We start from the raw sequence: 17,160 nt of genomic DNA, 5'->3' as shown, positions 1-17,160 counted from the left end.
CTCTGAGCTTTAGGTGGCCTGCTGGAAACTCACCACTTCAGCTCTATCTTCTAAACCTTCTTCGGGTGACGCTAGCTAGTACTTACGTGAAAACAAAACAGGAAAGGGAAGCCTGTGTACTGTCTGACCTGACATATTTCCATATCAGTCTGTTGGCACCGGTCATTCCAAAACACATAACCACTTCAAACACGACCATGCAGTAACCAAACTAGACCTCTGGTGATAAGGTAAAGTTCTTTTTCACAAAAGAATCCCCCTAATAAGTTAGACAGAATCACACATTGTTATTTTTGCAAATTCTAATGAAATCATTCAGGGAAATGTCACAAAAGGCTGAAACCATTGCATGAAAGGTTGGTGAGGATCTCCATGATACACCTCACACCCACCTACTGCCTGACACCCGTTCACCCATCCCCAGACTGTGATGACTACCGGGGGCAAGGAGACACTGGCTCCCAGACATGATGCTGTGCGAACTTCACTGCACCTCCCATGGAGTGATTTTTGACTCCTTGCTCCCAAAAAGAAGTTGAAGCAAAATCTAATTAAGATTTTGGAGCACCTTGCAGTTTACAGGAAATATAAGCAATAGAAAAACAATTAAAATGATGCCACAAGAACAAACACATTCAAAATGCGGGACCAGGACTTCCTTGGTGGTCCAGTGATTAAGACTTTGTGCTGCCAATGCAAGGGTTATGGATTCAATCCCTGGTTGGAGAACTAAGATCCAATATGTTCTGCAGTGCGGCCAAATAAATAAGTAAATAATGTGGGACATTCCACAGAACTGCTCTCTTCAACAAGTCAGTGGCATCCGAAAGGGAGGTTTTACTATGGAGGTGACATGGATGTACACATTTAATGAAACTCATCAACTTGTACACTGAAGATCTTCTGTAGGCAAATTTTATCTCAGTTTTATAAGAGGCTTAAGGGGTATGATAAGTGAATGAAAGGTATGAACCTTGCAGAGATTGTGAATCCAATAAACCAATCGCAGAAAGACATTTTTGACATTTTAGTCAGTTCTAATGAGGTGGATGAACCTGGAGCCTATTAAGTAAGTCAGAAAGAGAAACACCAATATATTAACACCAGTATATTAATGCATACATATGGAATTTAGAAAGATGGTAACGACAATCCTATATGAAAGGCAGCGAAAGAGACACAGATGTAAAGAACAGACTTTTGGACTCTGGGAGAAGGCAAGGGTGGGATGATTTGAGAGAATAGCATTGAAATATGTATATTACCATATGTAAAATAGTTGACCAGTGCAAGGTCAATGCATGAAGCAGAGCACTCAAAGCCAGTGCTCTGGGACAACCCAGAGGAATGGCGTGTGGAGGGAGGTGGGAGTGGGGCTCAGGATGGGGGGGACACATGTGCACCTGTGGCTGATTCATGTTGATGTACAGCAAAAACCACAATATTGTAAAGAAATTAGCCTGTGTTTCCAGCAGCATTTCCTCCTACATCCACTTCCTCTTATCCTGACAGCTGAACCCACAGCCAGGTTCCTCCCTGAAGCCTTGAAGCTCCCACAGTGATCTCGCTGCTTCCTAACTCAAAACCACTCTGCATCTGTAGCTCCCCACCCAAATTTCTCAGTCAAACACTCTGGCTCCCTTCTTCCCAGGCTGTGTGACCTCAGGCAAGTGAGCTCACATCTCTGAGCCTCGGCTTCCATAACTATAAAGTGAGACCAAGAACAGCATCTACCCAATAGAGTTGTTGCGAAAATCAGTTGAGATAATGCAAGAAGGAACACAGCATGATGCCTGCCTAGGTCCTGAATAAATGTTCCTTTTCACAATGTGGCCTCATCTGTCCCTCCTTTCCTTCCTTAAATCCATCCACTTGCCCACTCACCCGTCTCGAGTCTCCCCTCTGGCTGGTGGAAGATTGCCACTGTCTGGGCCAGTCATGGTCCATGCACTCTTTTGATGGTTAGACCCCAGGCTGCCCCCCAGCCCCAGGCCCACTCAGTAGCCCCCTACTCAAGACTTACCCCCTGGGAGTGCAGATATTCCACGGTCTTGCTGATGGTGTGCAGGACGAAGCTGGCCTCACGTTCCGAGAAGAATTTCTGCCGTAGGATCTTATCCAGCAGCTCCCCTCCCCGCATCAGCTCTGTCACCAGGTACACGTGTTTGCCGTCATCGTACACCTGCCAGAGACCTCACCATCAGGCCCCTCCCCTCGATGCCAGGCCTGAGCTCCTTGGTCACCAGCTCACCGGGCCAGGGAGGAAAGACCTGAGCCTTGGGCCTGCGTTCTGCTGTGTCTCATCACCCTGGCAGCACTTTCACCTGGGCCCCTGGACAGGATGCTGGCTCTGTCCTGAGGGCAAGAACGCTCTCGGAGAATGCCAGCGTCACCCAGGGAGGGCACCTGCTGCAGCCAGGCTAAAGGCACCTCAGTGGACCTCCCATCTGTGAGCAGAGGAGGACCAGAAGCCAAAGGAATGGCAACCCCGAGACCAGTCCGAGAGCCGAGGGCCCGTGTCCCCACCCCACCCTCAAGGACTCCCACTCACATCTTTCAGAGTGATGATGTTGGGGTGCTGCCCGTACCGCAGAAGAATTTCAATCTCTTCTGAGGGGTCTCGCTTGCTCTTGTCAATGACCTGAGGAAAGGGGGTGCATGTGGCAGTGTTGGGGGATCAACTCCAGAGTCCCTCCCTGCCACAGAGCCCCATGCTGCAGGGCATGGAGTCTCAGCCGCACACCTTCCATCCATCCACAGAGCTTCTAGCACCACCTGTCTCCGACCAGTGGGCCAGGGCTACATCACCCACCACCTCCACCCCAGCCGAGCGGCCTTGGCCTGGACAAGGTCATGAGGCTCACCTTGACAGCATACTCCATGTTGGTGGCCTTGTGGACACAGCGCTTGCACTCAGAGTAGGAGCCCACACCAATTGTCTCTTTTACCACGTAGCCATCGCTAAAAACCAGGTTCTTCCCATGTAGCTGCTGCAGGAGACCAAGAGGTGGGACTGATTATGTGCTCTGGAATGGAGAGTCATCTCCCAGAACCCCAGGCCTTGGGCCCCTGGAGGTGGCAGTGGGCAAGAAGGAAGCCTGGTGTGCTATAGTCCACGGGGTCACAAAGAGTCGGATACAACTCAGTGCCTGAACAACAGGAGGCAGGAGGCTTGGGGTAGAAGACCTCAGGCAAGAGTCTGCCCCTCTTTGGGCCTGTTTCCTACACTATGATGGGCACTTGCCGGCTCCTGGGTGCCAGGCTGCAGTTTGTGGTCAGCGGGTGCTGGAGGGGGCAGGTAAGGAGACAACACACACATGGAGCAGTTGGAGGCTCCGAGAACCCCGGCAGGCCTGAGGGGGCATGGGAGCCCTGAGCCAGGTCCCAGCTCTGCCATTTACTGCGGGCTTCGGCGGGTTGTTTCCCTTTGCTGGGTGACACAGCCCACCTTGTGGGATGTCTCAAGGCTCTGAGACATGAACTGTATCAAATGCTTCTGTGATGCTGAGTGTGTGGCAGGTACTATTATGAGCCCTTCTCACCAGGTGACCACACAGCCCACACGCGGCCCTGGTTCACGTCTGTTGCCCTCACATCCAGTCTGGTTTAACACTTGTCTGGGACCAAGATATCCCAGTTGGATAATAAATCACATAGTCACCCTAACTTTATACACAGTAACTCACATAATTCTTGAAACGACCCTTGGGGAAAGGTTCTATATCACCCCCACTTACAGATGAGGAAACTGAGGCACCAGGACGTGTCCCCTCCACAATCCCTGACCTTGGAAGTTCTGACCCAGGCAGTGAGCTCCAAAGTCTCCATTCTTGCCCCTCAACTCTAAATTTCCCACGGAGTTGGGAGAGTAGGCAAGTGGGAGACAGTGGGAAGAGATCTGAGTGTACCCCCCATCCCTGTCAGGGCCAGCCACCGCCCAGCACCACCAACCTGGGTTTGCCCTGGCCCTACAACATTCTGCCTCTGTGTCAAGAAACTCATAACCTGGAGGAGGGAATGGCTACCTACTGCAGTATTCTTGCCTGGAAAATTCCATGGACAAAGCAGCCTGGCAGGCTACAGTCCATGGGGTCTCAGAGAGTCAGACAGGACTGAGCAACTGAACACACACACACACACAGGACTTATAAGGACCAAACATGTGTGAAAGGAAAGCAGATGGTGATTCTTGAAAAAGTCAAATTTCAGAATATTTTAAAGTTTCAAATTATATATGTATATATGCATATGTGTGTGTGTGTGTGTGTGTATGTACACAAAGAAACTCATAACCACGCTGCCTTCCCTGTTTTACAAATGGGGAAACTGAGGCTCAAGGAGGTTGAGGTGCAGTGGGCTCCTCGGTGGCAGCAGGGTCTGAACCCAAGTCTGTCCAAGTTCAGTGCCTGTGTTCTCAGCTGTTCTGCCTTGTGGTTTCCAAGAGGAAAAGGACACTCGAGAAGTTTCTCCCGCCCCTCACCTGTACCACCGCGTGCAGGGGAGTCTGTGTGGCCCGAGGCTTGCCGTCGTCCTCCATTAGGCCGGTGGCCACGAAGCTGAAGCCGCGGAACAGCTGATGGGCACCGGCACTTGGGGGGATGCCTGGGGAGTCTGCAGAGGCAGGAGGGGGATGTGAACCAGAGGAGGTACCCTTGACCCAAGGGAGCCCAGAAAGCTGGCCAGGACGGGAGCCTGGGCAGGACCTCTCATCCCCAGCTTTAGCCCATCTGCCCGTGTGTGTTCAGACCAGCCCAGTGCTGTCATACAAGAAACAGCAAAAACCCTCACATCCACCACCCGCCTACTTTACCCCTTCCTGGAGGCCTCCTTGTGTCTGGTCTGCCCCTTCAGGTCCATCTTCTATGCAGCAGCCAGAGGGATGGTTCCAAACACAAGTCTGCCCCCTGTCTGTACCCTTCCTCTTCCCTTGGGATAGCCCAGGCAATGAGGTGCTTGTGATCTTAGCCTCCTCTCGCCCCACTCCACAGCTCAGCCACGCCCAGCTTCTCAGATCCTTAGAGGAGACTCTAAGCCATTGCACGTGCTGTTCCTGCTAACTAGACCATTCCTTGTCCATCCTTTGAGGCTCAGCTCACACACTGTCCTCTGAGAAACCTGGCTTCAGGCTGCTCCTCCAGCCTGTTGCCCCCATTAAGCTGCACTTGCCAAGCTGCCCAGAGCTGACTTCGTGTCTCTCTCCCACTACAGCCTGAGCCATATGAAGGCAGGGCCAGGGTCTGTCTTGTTTACCGTCAATCCCCGCATGACTGGCACACTAATAGGGACCTGGTACATACTTGTCAGATAAATAAAGAGGGGACACACTGCTCAGAGAAGTGACAAGTTCCCCGACATCAGAGACGTGCAAGCCACAGTGAGAAAGGCACTCCCTCTGCTAAAACCTGTCCCCCTGGGAGGACTTTCAGAACACTTCCCCCATATGTGGCCAAAACGTTAGGATTTACCAAGCCCCCTCCCAGAAGCCGCCTCCTTGGCTTCTAGCAGTAACCCCATGGACTGAGTGGGTCTACGGCTGAGCCCGTGTTCCAGATGCGTCACCGAAGCCCAGCTGTCAGAGCAGCCAAAGCCGATTCCCACGCTTGCCCCTGACCTCTGGGCATTGTCACCCCGGCTCTGCCAGACCGTCCCCACCTCGCGTGTTTGCCAGGTCAGATTCTTCACCCCTGACGTGAGTGGGAGCCTGAGGTGTCTGGTCTTTCCAGTGGGCTGAAGGTGCCTGGGGCCAAGGTCCTGACTTTTCTATTGTGGCCCACCACCCACTCACTCCCACCCCCTTGCCCAGGCACAAAGAGGCCCATAGAGCCCCGGAGTGGGACAGCCAGGCTGAACGAGACGGGGACAAAGAGGCAGAGACTCCCGCCTGTCTGCCCACACACCTTGGCCTGCCTTAGCCCTCAGGGCCCCTGCGCCCCAAGAGGCCCCTGACTCCCCGCTTCCCTCCTGGGGAAGGGAAAGCCCAGGACAAAGTCAGACGAGGGACGCACCCTTGGGCGTGCGGGATGTGAACTCAGTGTCAAAGTAGAAGGTGTCATCGGGTTGCGCCACGGCCGGCTTGAAGGGTGGCTTGATCTCACGCCGGTACAGCTTCTGCAAGGTGGGGTGGGCGCCCTGGTTACCTTGGCACCCCCACAGCCCGCCGGAAGCCCCATGCAGGAGGAGTTAATGGCCTGGACAGATCACAGGCTATGCAGATGGGGCATAACTGCTCGCCCTGGGGAGGCCAGCCCATGCCCCCAAGCCCACGCCGTCGCCTCTGCTTCACGCTGGAGGCTCGAGTCAGCAGAAGCCCCCTCCCACCACAGCTGAAGGCCTGCCTGGGGCCCCAGGGTGGACAGGCTCACTCACATTCCAGTCAATGGTGGAGTAGAAGACATGCCGCTTGATTTCCTCTGCCCCGTCAGGGCCGGAGCCTGAAAGAGCCCAGATGAGGGGTCTGCTCCAGGACGTTCTGACCCCCACACACCCACCCTGTCCTCCGAGCGGCCACGCCTCACTGGGGTCTGGGACCAGAGGCTAGGCTCATGCCACCCCAAGTCCATCCAGCCATCACCGCGAGGCCTACAGACCACTCAGCATTTTCCACTTTCTGGAGCCTCTTGATGATCAGGCTCCCATGTACTGATGGGAGAAGGAGGGTCCAGAGAAGAGAGGCTAGACTACTTGTCCAAGGTCAAAGTCAGGACAGGCCAAACCTGTCCTGAGATCTGCCAGAGGGTCCCCACCTCCCCCAACCCCCACCAACTTAGGCCTCATCTCTGCTGCTCTTAGCCCATCGCCCTTGTCAGCCACCAGACAGGCTCTCCCTCCATTCAAGCCCAGACACCTGGATGGGACCTTAGGAAGCTGGTCAAGGTCCAGGTGAACCCAGGAGCCAAGGAGCCAACACATCTGAGCAGCTACTACAGGCACGTTCACGTGACTTCATTTAATCCACGAAGCTCAAGACCATTGTCCCCAGTGGAGACAAGGACCTCGGGCTCCAGGGGGAGACGTCAACTGCCTTGGGTCACTCTGCTCACAAACAGTACTCATTCGACCACGGTATCTGTGGAGGGACCACCACGTGCCAGCAGTGGGGTCCTGAGCCCCTGGCGCCTGAACTTGTGCCCCTTCTCCTGAGCCAGCAGCCTTGGCGGAGGAGCCGTGCCGGCCTCTGTCCTCATCCCCAGGGGGAGTGGAGATGACTCAGTTCCTGCTTTCCCCCAGACACAGGTCACCACCCCCCCGCCCCCCAATCCACACATGGGGCCAGAAGGCAGGGTGGCCGCCGGCATTGTCTGCCCACACAAAGGACAACGGCCCCTTTCAGCCCCAGATGTGGCCCTGTGGCCTAGGCCGCAGCTGTACCCGTTCCCCTCCCCTGAGCTGGGGCCACTTACCGAGCCGGTTGGCAGGATTCCGCTTGAACAGGGCCCGCAGGAGGCTCTGGGCTTCCGTGCTTAGAAACTGGGGCATGCCTAGCTTCGCCCTGCAATGGCCCCCGGGTCTCGTCAGGGTTGAGCCCCGCCCCGGAGGCCCTGTCTCACCTCCCGCCTCTGTCCACATCTCATTTCCAGCTCAGTCAGTCCAGACAAGCTGTCCACTAACTTCCCTCCCAGGGACTCAGGATTCTCCGCCCATAGGCCCCTGTGGGTGAAAAGGGAGCCCTAGCCAAAGCACAGCGCTTGAACCAGTGGAGTGTCTCATTCTTGGAGAATCTGGGGGTAGGTGTGGGGTGTTATTCTGACCCCCAAACGAGGCCAAGGAGAGGAGACACCTGGAGGTGTCAGAGAGAGGCTGGAGCTTACTTCAGAATCAGTGTCATGGTCTCCTTCCGGTCCTTCCCCTGGAAGGGCAGGGAGCCCGTCAACATCTCAAACTGCAGGGAACAAGGGTCCGTTCAGGCTCTGGTCCTGCCCCCGAGACTCCCCCACCTCCTCCCACCCGGGCCAGCCACTCAGCCCCCCGCCCAGGAGGTCCACCTGGATCAAGGACTGTGTGTGTCCCTCCCCACTCCGTCAATCAGACCACCAGGAGCAGGACTAGGGGCCTGAGGTTGGGGAGAGGCCCAGTACCGGGCCGGGGGCACCCCAGGTAGGGCCAAGCCCGGAATCCTTCCAAGGAAGGAAACTGCAGCTCGGAGGAGTGTGAGGCCAGTTTAGCTATGAGAGGACAAGAGAAGAGCCTTAGAGACCAGCAACCACCCTCCCCCGCCCCCTGCCCCACAGATGGGGAAACTGAGGCCCAATGCCTGGGCTGGATGCTGGATGCTTTACCCCTGCGTGGGCACTCACCATCAGCACCCCATAGGACCACCAGTCTGCACTGTGGGTGTGGCCCTGGCGGTTGACGACCTCGGGGGCCATGTACTCCACCGTTCCACAGAAGGAATAGGCCTTCTTCTCATGGTCGATGGCCTCCTTGCTCAAGCCGAAGTCTGTGGCAAGGAGGGCAAGCGGACACACCTTCAGGACCCCCTGCCTTCCTCGCTGCCACCCCTGCACACCCATCCCCCCTGTCCAGAGGCCTGAGGGCATCACTGCCATGGTACTCAGGAGGAAACTGAGGCCCAGGGGGGTGAGATGGTCTGCTCAGCATTACACAGTGGGGACCTGGGATTCAAACCCAGGTCATGCCAGGCCTGGACTTTTGACCACTTCTAAGTGCCTGGCACAGCCTCTCACAACAAGAGGATACCCTAGTAGCCAGCCCAGGTCCATCTAGAGCCCATCTTGCCCTCCCCTGAAACCGGAGGGGCAGGTGCCCTCCACTCACCAGTGAGTTTGATGTGGCCTTCCTCATCCAGAAGGATGCTGCAATGGAGAGAGGGGGTCAGGGCCCCTCAGCCGTGGGCCTTTGGTGGAGTCAGATGACACCATGGGGCTGTAGAGGTTGGGCCCAGCCCAGAGAAGCTGATCCACCCAGGTCCGGCTGATGAATGGGTGGGTGGAGCAGGTACTCATGGTGCCATACAGGTGTGTTGCCTACCTTTCCACTAATTCTCGAAACAACTGTGTGAGGCAGGTACTTTCATGGCCCCATTTTAATCATGGGGAAGTTAAGGCCCAGGAAGGTTAAATAACTCCCCTGGTCAGAGAGTTAGGAGGTGGCAGAGATAAGATCTGAATTCAGGTCTGCCTGACTCTGGGCTTCCCTGGTAGCTCAGATGGTAAAGAATCTGCCTGCAATGCAGGAAACCCAGGTTCAATCCCTGGGTCAGGAATATCCCCTGGAGAAAGGAATGGCTACCCACTCCAGTGATATTGCCTGGAGAATTCCACGGACAGAAGAATCTGGTGGGCTACAGTCCAAGTGGTTGCAAAAAGTTGGACATGACTGACTTAACACTTTCACTTTTCACTTTCTGCCTGACTCTAAAGCCACATCTCACTTCACGTTAGCACCTGCCCCTGGCTCCCAAGTTACCACTTAAGGATATTTAGATGTTAAGGAAAATTCTACAGAGGTTCATATCAAGGAAGGGCTTTTAATGGTGGCATCTCAGATGTCATGCTGGATTAGCAAAAAAAGTAGGCAACCCCCAGGCACAGAGGTACCTGGTGCTTGGTGATGGCAGCACTAGTGATGAGGCAGCCCCCCAGGTGAGCCTGGTGCTACCACCACACTGCTCCACCCACCCATTCTCGGGGCAACCCAAGAGAGGGGGACTTTCTCAGGGGAAGTCACACCCACCCGCCTCAGACTGGCTCTGTTCTAGAAGAGGCCCCTGGGGCCTGCCTCTGCACACCCTAGGGAGCTGGGCAGAGCTGGGCCTTCACTCACTTCTCAGGCTTCAGGTCTCTGTAAATGATGCCTAGACTGTGCAGGTGGTCCAGGCCCAATGCCAGCTCGGCCAGGTAAAACTTCACATCCTCTTCCGTGAACATAACCTGCAACAGGAGGTAGGGGGCTTCAGCCGGGATCGCCCCTTTCTCAGGAGCTGGGGCACTGGGCAGTCAGCAGCTTTCCTCGTCCTCCTCAGAGATTCCATACCCTCTTCTCTTTATGAAGGGGTTTGAAGAATGAAATGACTAATATCCAAGTCACTCATGGTAGCATTGAAAGGCAAAATAGGGAAAGACTGGAAACAGCCCAAGGGTCAAGCAGTAAACTAAACTGTCTACTTCCCACACAATGGAGTGCTATGCCAGCTATGAGGGGTTCCCAGGTGGTTCAGTGATGAAGAATCTGCCTGCCAAGCAGGAGACACGGGTTCAACATCTGGGTTGGGAAGATCCCCTGGAAGAGGACATGGCAACCCATTCCAGTATTCTTGTCTGGAAAATCCCATGGACAGAGGAACCTGGCAGGCTACAGTCCATGGGGTCGCAAAAGAGTCAGACTTGACTTGGCAACTAAACAACAAAAATGCAGCCATAAACTAGAGCAAGGATTCCTCCATACAATGGATGGCTACAGATTCATCTCCAAGATATAAGTGCTAAGTCACTCCAAAACAAACTGTCATGAAAAAAGCAAAGTACAGTATATACAGAACAGTATTTTGTATATAAGAAAGTAGGGGTCAGGATTCAGATCATACATTGAATTGGTTTGTAATTTTTTCCCAAAGAAACATGGGAAATTTAGATAAGAAAAATGTTTACCTAGGGGGGAGTCGAGAGGGCTGGAGTGGGAGGAAGATTTCTCAATGGATATTTTTCTTCTCAGTCATGTATTATCTATTCGATCATTCAAACAGCATTTTAAACATTTAAAAACTTTGGTTCTCTTCTAAAATTTAATTTGTATTAATGGTCCCATTTTTATATCTGGTTCAAATTCTTTTATGTGAGTTCAAAAGCCTTTTGGTTAACAGGACATAATCCTAAAGCATCCAGCTTTCCAGATGGATTTGGGCTTCTCCAAATCCTCATAACCCTGCCTGGAGAAGCCCTGAAAAAATGGAAGTGAAGGGGTTTCCCTGGTGGTCCAGTGGTTAAGAATCCATCTTGCAATGTAAGGGGCATGGATTCGATCCTGGTCTGGGAAGATCCCACATGCCTTGGAGCAACTAAATCTGTGCACCACCACTGCTAAGCCCGAGCTCTAGAGGCCACAAGCTACAACTGCTGAAGCCCATTCACCCTAGAGCTCATGCTCTATGAGAGAAACTACCTCAGTGAGGAACCCAAGCACTGCAATGAAGAGTGGCCCCCACTCGCAGCAACTAGGGAAAGCCTGCACGCAGCAATAAAGACCCACCACAGCCAAAAAATAAATAAAAACTGGTAAATAAATAAATCCAAAAAAAAAAAGAAGAAGCATGGAGGTGAAGAGGTGAGAGCCACCCTTGGGTTCCTGGAATCAGGGCAGGATCACATCCTGGGCCTGATTCGCCTCACCCATCTCAGGGAACTCTCAGAAACTCTGCCAGGGAATGGGCTCTGTCCCAGGGTGGGTCAGGGGATGCTGGGCAGGCCTGGGGAGTCCCAGGAGGAGGCCTCACTGTCATGCCAGCTCCATCCGCGGCCCTGGCAGTGGGTGTCCCGGGTGTCAGCTCACCTCTTTAGAGAGCCGGGTGAAGAGGTCCCCGCCGCGCAGAAAGTCCAGGATAAGGTAGAGCTTGCCCTCGGTCTGGAAGGCTGCGGAGACGGGAAAAGGCCATGGAGGAGCCAGCTGGGCCCTGGGCCCTGTCCCTCTGCCCCTCGGCTCCCTTGGTCTGCCAGGCGGCAGATGGGGCAGTATGCAGGGAAGGCAACAGGCCCCCGGCAAGGGCAAAGGCCGGCAGGCGGGGTGGGAGGTCAGGGAGGCTCCGCGGTCTCACCGTAGTGCAGCTTCACCACAAACGGGTGGTTTACGTCAGCCAGGATGTCTCTCTCCATTTTGGTCCGAACGCGGTCACGCACTGGTCAAAGGAAGAAAGGGCTTACCAAAGGTCCGGCTGCCCAGCACAGCGCCCCTCCAGCCTTGGCTAAGAAGGACTCTCTTTTCTACTTGTTCCTCATGTCTCTCGGCAGCGCCCAAGACTGGCCCTTGGTGCCCTGCCCATCTCTCTAGCCCTGTCGCTAGCTGTGCCCCAAGGGGCCATTCAATCCAGCCAGTCTAAGGAACCTGTTCCTTGCGTGCCCCCAGCCTCTGCCCCTGTGGCTCCCCCTGGGATGCCTTCATCAGCCCCCTCTCCATCTGGCATAAAAATCTCCAATTCCCAGACTTCCCTGGTGGTCCAGTGGTTAAGACTCTGCCCTTCCACTACAGTGGGTGTGGGTTCGATCCCTGGTTGGGGAAGTTCCACATGCCATGCGGTGTGGCCAAAAAAAGCAAGAAAAAAATCCCCAATTCTAGCCTGAGGCAGAGTCCCTGGGCCTGAAATTCAGACTCATGGGTCTGAGCAGGCACCTCACCCTTTTTTTTTTTAAAGAATAAAAGTCCCTAAGCCGTCTGATCATCAGCAGGTTCTCCTCTGACTCAGTTCAGACATTTTCTCCTCCAGGAAGCCTTCCTTAACTTGCCAAGCTGAGCTGGAACCCTCTGGACTCCTATAGTGCTCTATTTTCCCCTTCAGAGCACCTTTCACCCTCTTGTAATTTTCTTGCTTCCCTCACCAGACAAGACTGGGACCATACCGGATTAACTACCCTCATCACTGTTTCCAAAATACACCTAACATTTTCAAACTATTACTATTCCTCTACATTTCTGTTCAGGCATAGTTACTCCCTCCGGGGGTATCTTTCCTCTATGTTTTCAGTCTGGAGAGAAGGCCTAACTCGCTCTCTAAAGACACAGCTCACCTGGCTACTCCCATGGGAGCCCCTTCCCTGTGAGGCTGAAACCCAGAATCTCCTGGGTCCCAGCACCAACTGCACCACCCTGGGGGGTCCCGCACCCGCTCCCCCGTCCTAGCCCAGGAGCCCTTCACAGCATCTTTCTTCTCCCATCATCCTTCCTGGTGAAGGATTCCCATCCCTACCAGGGTGGTCTTACAGCACCACAGCTAAGCCCACTGTGGCCACAGGAACCCAAGGCCAGTACCTCCTATTCTGCCCCCATCCTAGCCGGGGTCCACTCCTCCTGGTCAGCGGGACCAGCCTGGTCCAGTCCAAAGCCCACTCCCAACCACCCTCACATCCTCTGTAAGTCTGGGAATGCTAGACATGGGCTCAGCTCCCTTCTGAACCTCTCCATCCATCTCTGGGGCCCTGCCTTGACTCATCCTTTCCAACCTACCCCAACCGCCTTGTTCCCTGGGCCCCCTCCTCTCCTCTCATGCACTCCTCCACTCTGAGAGGCCTCCTTCAGACTCTTCAAGCATCATGAAGCAATTCTGCTCACAGAATGCCTCTGCCCAACCAAGCTGATGCCTGATATCTGAAGCCCTTGCCCACCCCCACCAACACACCGCACTCACCCCCTGCCTCCTGCCAGACGCCCTTCAGCTACAGACACTGGCACTTGGCTTAGGGGGGTGGGAAGGGGTTAATCCCCGGAAGTCTTTTCTTCTGCATGGATCCTGTCTTTGCCATCAGGGGAGGTGGGAGAGAAGGAGGGGCTGAAAATAGACCTGTTCTGGATCTTCAGATCTGGTATTCCTGGTGAGAGAGCTGTCTCTCCCATCAGACCCAAGCCCCTAAGCGCTGGGTGTTATCTGTCCTCTATCTCTGCCCAGCCTGAGGCTCTGCAGGGGAGGCACCCCCCACTCACCTTTCAGTGTTGCCTTCTTTAGTACCTTCATGGCGTACAAGTGCCCACTGTCAGGTCGGGTGACCTTTCGTACCAGGAAGACCTGAGACGGTATTGGGGGGGTTTGGAGGCGGGGTGGTCAGGGAGAAGCAGAAAAGAAGATGGGCAGGGGGCTGAACCTGCCAGCTCGCATGCCCCAGGTCCCAGGCTGACCTCCAGCTTCCCTGAGCACCACGTTGACCTGTGTCGCCCCTGGGAACCACAGTGACCTCTCTCCTCCTCCCCTCAGACCTGTCAACCCTTGCCCTCTGACCCTTTGAGCTCCAAGGTGGTCCTCCCACCCCCACTGTGACATGACCAGTGCTGCCCTCCCAGCTGTGGGCTCAGGACTCACTTTGCCAAAGGATCCCTGGCCCAGGACCTTGAGGAGCTCAAAATGGGATGGGTCGGCCTTCTCCGAGCCAGCCTTGACATGGTGCGTAATGGAGATCTCCTTGAGAACGCCCTCATCCTGATGGAGGAACAGAGCTGGTGAGCACAGTGGGCCCCATCCAGGTCAGCACAGGGCATGGCCCCCCACCCTGAGATCCAACTCCTGCCAGATCTCAGCAGACAGGGTCCTGCAGGCCCAACCAGCCAGCTACCCTGGAAGACGGGGCCTCCCAGTTCATCAATATCAAAACCCAGGGAGGGTCAAACTACCAAGGTGCCAGGTCAGGTGAGCTCATATCGCTCCTGCTGCTCCAGCCTGGTCAAGCCCAGAGGGGTGCCCAGGCACGGCCAGGCAGAGCCAATGCCGGGCTCTGGTTGAGGCCTACAGGCCTGCCCCCGGTCCTCCCTGTGAGGCTCCCCTCCGCAGCTACAAAGGTTTTGGTTTTGATACAATAGGAAGTAGAGTTTGCTTGCGTCCTGGGAAGGCATAACTGGGCTTTTGTTTCTGGTCAAGATGGAAGATGGGCTCTCTCTGGTAGAAGGACAGGGCTAAGGTACCCAAGAACACAGGGTCGTCACCTCAGACTCCCCCTACCAGCCAAATAAGTGCCAGCCTGGGGTGGGTGCGAGCAAGACCGGAGACTCTATGCCCCACCGTCTGAAACCTCCTTCACGCAAGTCTACCAGAAACCCCTGCCAGGTCCCAGATGTTCTAGAACCCCTCTGCTCTCCCTCCAATCTGTTGATACCGCCTTGGAGCCCGGAAGTGCCTCCTCACTTTCCCAGGAAGTAAGGCTGGACAGGGTCTAGTCACCCAGGAGGGTCAGGCATGGGCAAGGAGAACCCAGAGCCAGCTGTTTCCAAACCGGTTACCGGGGCACCTGTTCCAGGGGCCACCGTCAGGCCAGGCCCAGATATCTGGGCACACTCACCGAGTCCTGCCTGGGGCCAGGGCCAGGGCCAGGGCCGGGGGCAGGCAGGGAGGTCTGGCTGATCCTGGGCCGCTGCTTCCTGGGCAGCCAGGGGAGCAGGGCCCAGAGCCGCAGACGGGGCGGCTTGGGATCCTGTTCCATGCGCCCGGCCGGGCCGAGGCACCATGGCAGGAGCAGGCAGCGTCCGGGGCTGCTGCGGAGGTGGCCAGGCCCAAGGCGGATGTGCAGGGTAAAGGCGGGGGCTGGGCCAGCCCAGGGCCGCCAATCACTCAGGGCCTGTGGTTTCCCAGCTCTCTTACCACGTTCCCTTCCTCTCTCTTCTCCCCCCTTCCCCATCGCCAGAGGGCTGCCCTCTGGCCCTCCCCCCCATCCTCCCTGTGGGCCTGCAGAGGGAAAGCCCCATGCCGAGCCAGCTGCTGAGGAGGAGACAGGTGCCCAACAGGCAGACACAGGGACCTGACATGTTCAGGCAGATAAGGAGGGACACCCAACAGGCAGAGGCAGGCACCCTACAGGTGAAGACAGATGAAGGCGCACACCCAACAGATGGGTAGGAGAGTCCACGTGCCCAACAGGCTGAGATGCACGGGGCCATGTACCCAACAGGAAGGAGGTGGGAAGAATACACATCCAACAGGCAGAGACAGATGGGGACATGTACCAAACACACAGCGGAGGCAGGAAGGGACTCACACCCAACAGGCAGAAGTAGACAGAGACTCATATCTACCATGGAGAGGCAGATGAGGGGGACACATTCCAACAGGCAAAGATAGATGGTGACATGTACCCAACAGGCAGAGACAGATGGAGATCCAACAGGCAGAGGCAGATGGGGGCTTGCATCCAACAGGTGGAGACAGATGGGGAATGTACTCAACAGGCAGAGACAGACGGGACACGACCCAACAAGCACCCAGCTAATGTGACGTGGACCCAACAGGTAAAGACAGGCACTCATGGAGTGGAGACAGACAGGAGCCCAACAACAGAAGCAGATGGGCAGCAGTCAGAGGCAGCCAGCATCAGTGAGGCCCAAGGAGGCTGACAGACACCCAGGGCAGACACACGGGCACCCAGAGAGTCAAACCCTGGACTTAAGGGCAAGAGCTCTGGGTTCCTGCTGGTCCACCTGGGGGAACATCACCTGCAAAACCCCAGCATTGAGAGAGAGCAGTCTGGTACTTGTGGCCGACTCATCTCTGAGGAATTCCATTTCTTTGGGCTTTCAGTCCCATGCCAGGGCCTGAGAGGCGCCCAGGATCAAGTCACCCGACGGAGACGGATGTCTGCTGAGTGTAATCTGATGACTCTGACCCTGACCCAGACAGATATCCCAAAGCTGTCATGCCCCACTTCAGGAACCAGAATCTGAGCTCCACCAGACAGCGACTCACCCAGGCTCAAAGTGAACTGGTGGCAGAGCCAGCTCAAACCCAAGTCCTTTCCCTGGTCCCTGCCTGCCTAGGGGTCAGCAGGCCTCAGGAGCCAGGAAAGGGAGGGCGGGTAAGTCAGCCAGAAACACATCCTGCCGAGCCAAGCCCACCCTCTCCCTTAGTACCAGGGACAGTCTGGGGACTTCCCACTCTAGATGTCGACCCTCAGAGATGCCTCCCTTGAGGGACCCTAAACAGCCACAGAAGCTGCAGTCATGAGAAACTGCAGGTCAATCAGGCCCCGGAGAGGAACCCAGTAGGTGGGACAGGCAGAAAACCTGGCTCCGAGAGGGGCTGGGGAGGGCCAAGACCACACAGCAACACCTACCCACCCCGTCCTGAAGTCTGAGTCTCCACCTCTCGGCCTGCCTCTGACTGAGAACCGTCCCTGGGGACAGAGGTAGCCACCCGGAAACCTCAGGGCACAGAGCCACCCCCAAACCCATTCCTGGCTCAGCGTCTTGGTGACAGACACCGCTGGAGGCTGGCCAAGCCTCTGCTCACCTTTCTGGGGCAGGGGCGTGAGTCTCTCTCAACTCTGGGGAAGTCTGCCGGGGTCTGCATGGTGGGGCCCACGCCTATGGCCAGAGAGCCTGGCTATTCCCCTCACTTCTGCTTTTTCAACTTTCCTGGACCAGAAGGCAGGGTCCCTGACCCCCTCCTTCTCACTTCCCCCTCTGCCGGGAGGAGGGACAGAATGTGGGCAAGGCTCCCCTGCGGAGGAGGGGACACCGTAG

The 17,160-nt window shown here is 55.6% G+C and overlaps 1 protein-coding gene across 4 annotated transcripts in view; it reads right to left on the bottom strand.

The window, feature by feature from the left end:
* Positions 1-17,160, bottom strand: part of RPS6KA1 (ribosomal protein S6 kinase A1) — a 37,321-nt gene that overhangs the window by 8,411 nt on the left and 11,750 nt on the right. Inside the window, exons 1-16 of one of the 4 annotated variants that reach the window (XM_043445371.1) lie at positions 16,928-17,053; positions 14,018-14,134; positions 13,645-13,726; positions 11,768-11,848; positions 11,506-11,585; positions 9,784-9,890; positions 8,776-8,813; positions 8,295-8,437; positions 7,809-7,879; positions 7,401-7,489; positions 6,367-6,431; positions 6,006-6,108; positions 4,481-4,611; positions 2,865-2,990; positions 2,552-2,641; positions 2,024-2,182 (exon numbers count right to left, since the gene is read on the bottom strand). In XM_043445371.1, coding sequence (XP_043301306.1) covers positions 2,024-2,182; positions 2,552-2,641; positions 2,865-2,990; positions 4,481-4,611; positions 6,006-6,108; positions 6,367-6,431; positions 7,401-7,489; positions 7,809-7,879; positions 8,295-8,437; positions 8,776-8,813; positions 9,784-9,890; positions 11,506-11,585; positions 11,768-11,848; positions 13,645-13,726; positions 14,018-14,134; positions 16,928-16,987 — 1,542 coding nt within the window. In that variant the 5' untranslated portion in view covers positions 16,988-17,053. Of the gene's footprint in view, positions 1-2,023; positions 2,183-2,551; positions 2,642-2,864; positions 2,991-4,480; positions 4,612-6,005; positions 6,109-6,366; positions 6,432-7,400; positions 7,490-7,808; positions 7,880-8,294; positions 8,438-8,775; positions 8,814-9,783; positions 9,891-11,505; positions 11,586-11,767; positions 11,849-13,644; positions 13,727-14,017; positions 14,135-14,987; positions 15,208-16,927; positions 17,054-17,160 lie in introns of those variants that run through there. The other 3 variants (XM_043445369.1, XM_043445368.1, XM_043445370.1) reach the window with 3 other exon arrangements.

This window comes from Cervus canadensis, chromosome 24, assembly GCF_019320065.1.
Source record: "Cervus canadensis isolate Bull #8, Minnesota chromosome 24, ASM1932006v1, whole genome shotgun sequence".
NCBI classification, from domain to species: Eukaryota; Metazoa; Chordata; class Mammalia; order Artiodactyla; family Cervidae; genus Cervus; species Cervus canadensis.
Note: the sequence above shows the minus strand (reverse complement) of the source record. Positions and strands in the feature narration are given on the sequence as shown.